This window comes from Cotesia glomerata, linkage group LG1 (assembly GCF_020080835.1).
Source record: "Cotesia glomerata isolate CgM1 linkage group LG1, MPM_Cglom_v2.3, whole genome shotgun sequence".
Taxonomy (NCBI): Eukaryota; Metazoa; Arthropoda; class Insecta; order Hymenoptera; family Braconidae; genus Cotesia; species Cotesia glomerata.
In genome coordinates, this window is record NC_058158.1 from 33,680,591 (window position 1) to 33,684,696 (window position 4,106).

General features: G+C 28.7%; 1 protein-coding gene across 5 annotated transcripts; it reads right to left on the bottom strand.

Annotated features, from left to right (window-relative positions):
- LOC123275221 (UPF0692 protein CG33108) lies at window positions 1-2,960 on the bottom strand. 5 transcript variants are annotated; one of them, XM_044743191.1, is made up of 4 exons: window positions 2,804-2,960; window positions 1,518-1,953; window positions 653-985; window positions 1-582 (listed from the first exon to the last, which is right to left on the bottom strand). In XM_044743191.1, the coding sequence occupies exons 2-4, from the start codon at window positions 1,730-1,732 to the stop codon at window positions 381-383; spliced, it is 750 nt and encodes a 249-aa protein (XP_044599126.1). In that variant the 5' UTR covers window positions 1,733-1,953; window positions 2,804-2,960; the 3' UTR covers window positions 1-380. The 5 variants fall into 5 exon arrangements, with proteins under 5 accessions (XP_044599126.1, XP_044599124.1, XP_044599128.1 ...); XM_044743189.1 differs by having other exon boundaries at window positions 2,799-2,958; XM_044743193.1 differs by lacking the exon at window positions 2,804-2,960 and adding an exon at window positions 2,209-2,228.
- Window positions 2,961-4,106: the final 1,146 nt, after the last annotated feature.

Genomic DNA, 4,106 nt, shown 5'->3' on the forward strand with positions numbered 1-4,106 from the left:
AATAACAAATGCATAAATAAATATTTAAATAAAATAGCAGCGGTTCTACTACTTTAAAAATTGCACAAGCTTGACGAATCTCGTTACACCAAATAGAATAATTTATATACATAAATAGATTAAATATTAAATAGTGAGAGACAAAAGTACATAAAATTCATTTCTTGTTATCAAGAAATGACGATTATTCGTATTACAATAATTAAATATCTCTTTTTTTTTTTGTTATTGAATGTTATTTGGTTTTAGTTATAGTATTTTTACCGTAGTTGAAGCAAAATTACAGATTTCAATGATAGTGCTACTCACTACTGATGCGTCGAGATCTATTTCCCACGATGATAACGAGCAGTAGTATGACGCATCATATTAACATTGTTTCATACATACGGATGAAGAGCTAACGCACGACCACGGAGGCCTCTTTGTCCTCCTACACCTCCTTTCGGAATGACGTAACCACCCGCATGCCTAGCTGTGCCTTCTTCCTCTAAATTACCATTGCTCTCAATTAAATCTCTCAGCGGCCAGCAAGCTAAATGCCGTGACTTGCCATGTCTTGCGAGAACATAATACCCTTGCCTGTAAATAGAAAAATATTTTATTAATGCTGACTAATAGCCTATTCTCTGTGATGTGATGTGATTTTTACCGAGATGATATCAAGCCGACCAGAAGAGCCCAGTGAGCTTTATGTCCTCTCTTCAAACACGGCGCATGATTAAAATCCGAATCGTACGGAATTAGCACCATGGCACCATGAGCTAATGCATGAGTCAACGTATCCGGGCAAGTCTGTAAATCCACAAGTACATCTGGTCGGTGATCTGGTAAATATTCAGCAGCCAATGTTCCCATAAAATCAACACTGTAAACCTCACCGTGTTGAGTAAAACCACGCACACGTGCTTCCGCCAGTAGCTGGGTTACAGATACAGGTTTAGTGTATTCTTGAGATGCCATTGACAGAGCCACCAACCCACATCTGTATAAACACATACATATATGTATTACTTATTTTACATTCATTAACTTGAAACTTTTAATAAATTCCTCAAATAAGCTAATTATTTACATATCGACGTTCTAATTAGCAATTTGTCTAACTCCATTTTAGAGAATTTTCCATTTGTACGAAAAAAACAATTAGTTCAAAATTTATTATCATTTTAAAAAACCATTTAATATCATTAATATCTAATAAAGGTATAATATTTTGGTTTGAATCATTTAAATAATTTATAATTGGACTATTGCTACATTAAAATGTTAAAAAATCACCATCTAAAAAATAAGGAGTTAGACAAATTGCTAATTAGACCGTCGATATGTACACTGAAAAAAAAATTAACTTGATTCAAGAGAAAAATTCTTGAACCAAGAATATAATTTTAAAGAGGGTAATTTCCTTCAATCAAGAATTTTTCTAATCAAATCAAGAATATCAAGTTCTTCAAAATTATATACTTGATTCAAGAACATTTTTTTCTGTTTAAACGAAATAATTAGTAACTTACTGAGGTCCATCCTGCAGAATTGGTTCGACTTGTGAAAAATAGGTGACTTCAGCATCCTTAAGTGCGTGTCTTGCAATCAATTTTTCAATCTCCGCCTCAGATGATGTTAGAGTAATTTTAGCCCAAGGCGGTAAATTTTCTGATTCATTAGTTTCTGCTTTTTTCTTACAAGCTGGAGCTTGAGTCGGAGGAGCGGGCATCGTCGTATTGTACATTAATCGATGATTCTATTATTAAGTTCCCTTTAAATTTAACGTTGTAATTTTAAGTGTACTATATTTTTAACTTTCTAGAAACTGTTAATAATACACTACTGTTATATTTCTTTCTTTAATTACTCCTGAGCATTTTTATCTGTAATTCAACTACTATTGCACTTAGCTCACATAAAACAATAATTAAACCGCTGGTTCATCAGTGACATCGCTCCATTTATCTGCAAATTGATAAACACTTTTATTTAAAAGAGCAATAAAAACAAGCTTATTGAAAGAAATAATAATTATAAATTATACATATCATCAATAAAATTATTACTCCGATAAATCGTCCATTTTGCTTGCGATTCAGGAATTTATAGAAAATTAATCCTTAACATTTTATTACTTTACTTATATTATTGAATGCTTTGACGTTTGATTACGCTTTAAATTATTAAATTATTATTTAATAACATTATATTATGACTCACGGAGTATCAAAGATTATATAATTTCTCGAACTAGTAGTGACGGATCATTGACGTAAAAAAAATTAGCAATGATTAATTAAATTCTTGTGAACAAGCCCAAATGTCATTTTTTCACAATTATTTAACTATTTATTTTTATGCGTATTATTGCAATTGATATTGTTAAATAATAATAATAAAATCATAAAGAAAAATATTTACAATTTTTAAAAATTTTATATATCAAAAAGTAAATTCACATTAATTACAAGAACGATACACTAACTGACACTGACATTACTTATGATTGCAATTATAGGCTTTTTTTTACAAGTGTATGTACACTTGTTAAATTTTATTTTATTTTTAAGGGCGCGGTTTATTGAATTTTACTTATATAAAATAAAATAGAATTTTAAAAACTAAATTTTAATTGTTTTAAAAATAAATACTGTTTGTAATTAAATTTGTATTTTACTGCAACTGAAGAATAAAAAATATTTATTATTTAATTATTAAGTACAAGTGTCAAATGAACCGTAATCGAGAAAGAACTGCCATTTAATTTTTTTATCAGATGATTTAAAAAATGAAAACTAAACAGAAATTACCTTACATATTCAAAAACTGAATAACATTTATATGGTTTTTAAATCTATTGATAATTAATATAATATCAATTAAGAAGATAACTCTAGTAGTATTGAAGTTTTAGTGTCACACAATAGAATAATAATAATTCAAGTTTGACGTCCTGGACATATGACTTGAAGAATCACTGAAATAATTCCTTTATCCTGACATCTAGTAGCCAACTTTTCAGTTACTTCCTCAGTCAGTAATTTTACGACACATAAGAAGTTTTTGAATTCATTGAATGAAAATCCCTGAAATAAAAACGCAAAAATTAGTAAACAAATTTTGCAATACAATATTATTAAAAAAAAAATTCAATAACAATTTTTTACACTTCTAATAATTGCAACCTTGCTTGTTTATTATCAATAACAAAAGAGAAGATATATTCCAAATTAACATATTTTTTTGGTGCTTAAAAATAGACATAATTTTTATTTGCCTATAGATTTGTTAATTACATAATTAATTGAACCTGTAATTACCGCAAGGAATATATTACTATTTCTGTCAAGATCAATAACATGGTCACTGCGCTGATCATCGATATCCAGCCGTTTGAAGACTTCATATCAATGGCAAATTTTTTTGCATACTGTCTGTACAAATATTGCATACGTGATTAAAGATCGAAGATCAACAACGATGGTACACCACTTTTCATCACATTAAATTGCAATTTCAATAATAATGAATGAAAAAAGGTCCACAAAAAAATAATGACATACATGAATGCCGATTATAATAAGTTATGTATACTTCAACGCCAGTTAGTCTATAATTGTTGATTTTTTTCAGATGCGGAATTAACGAGTTCTTGAAATTACCTTCAATATGTCAATCATTATTATGATTTCCTTCAATCAAATAAAACTATGAACAAGTTCTCAGTTCTCAGTTGTCTACTCAGTTCTATTGAGATTAGAAGACCATGCAGAGTATTTATCATCATCAAAATTTATTTGATAAGAACTCAAATTTATATTTTTCATGTCAATTGTAAGATTTTCGTGAATCACTGATAATAGTATGATTTATTTTGAATATAAGCTACAAAGTGAAGTAGTTTTCATTCAAAATGATTTTAGGAAATGAATTGAATTGAAAGTAATGAATATTCAATTCTTGCCCTTTAACTTTACACATAACATAAGCAGAGTAAGTGAATAAAAAAATAAACACAGTAGAATACTCGGTAAAATTATTTACCAAACAGTGATGATGGATAACTCAACGAGTTTAGACACCAGAGACGAAAATCTTGCTTTTTGGGAAATAATTGT

What these genes read in the sequence shown, in the direction of transcription:
- LOC123275221 (XM_044743191.1), bottom strand. Translation starts at nt 1,732, where the DNA reads ATGTACAATACGACGATGCCCGCTCCTCCGACTCAAGCTCCAGCTTGT. An exon ending in ATTCTGCAGGATGGACCTCA is followed by an intron (nt 986 to 1,517) that starts GTAAGTTACTAA and finishes GTGTTTATACAG; the next exon opens with ATGTGGGTTGGTGGCTCTGT. An exon ending in GTCGGCTTGATATCATCTCG is followed by an intron (nt 583 to 652) that starts GTAAAAATCACA and finishes TTCTATTTACAG; the next exon opens with GCAAGGGTATTATGTTCTCG.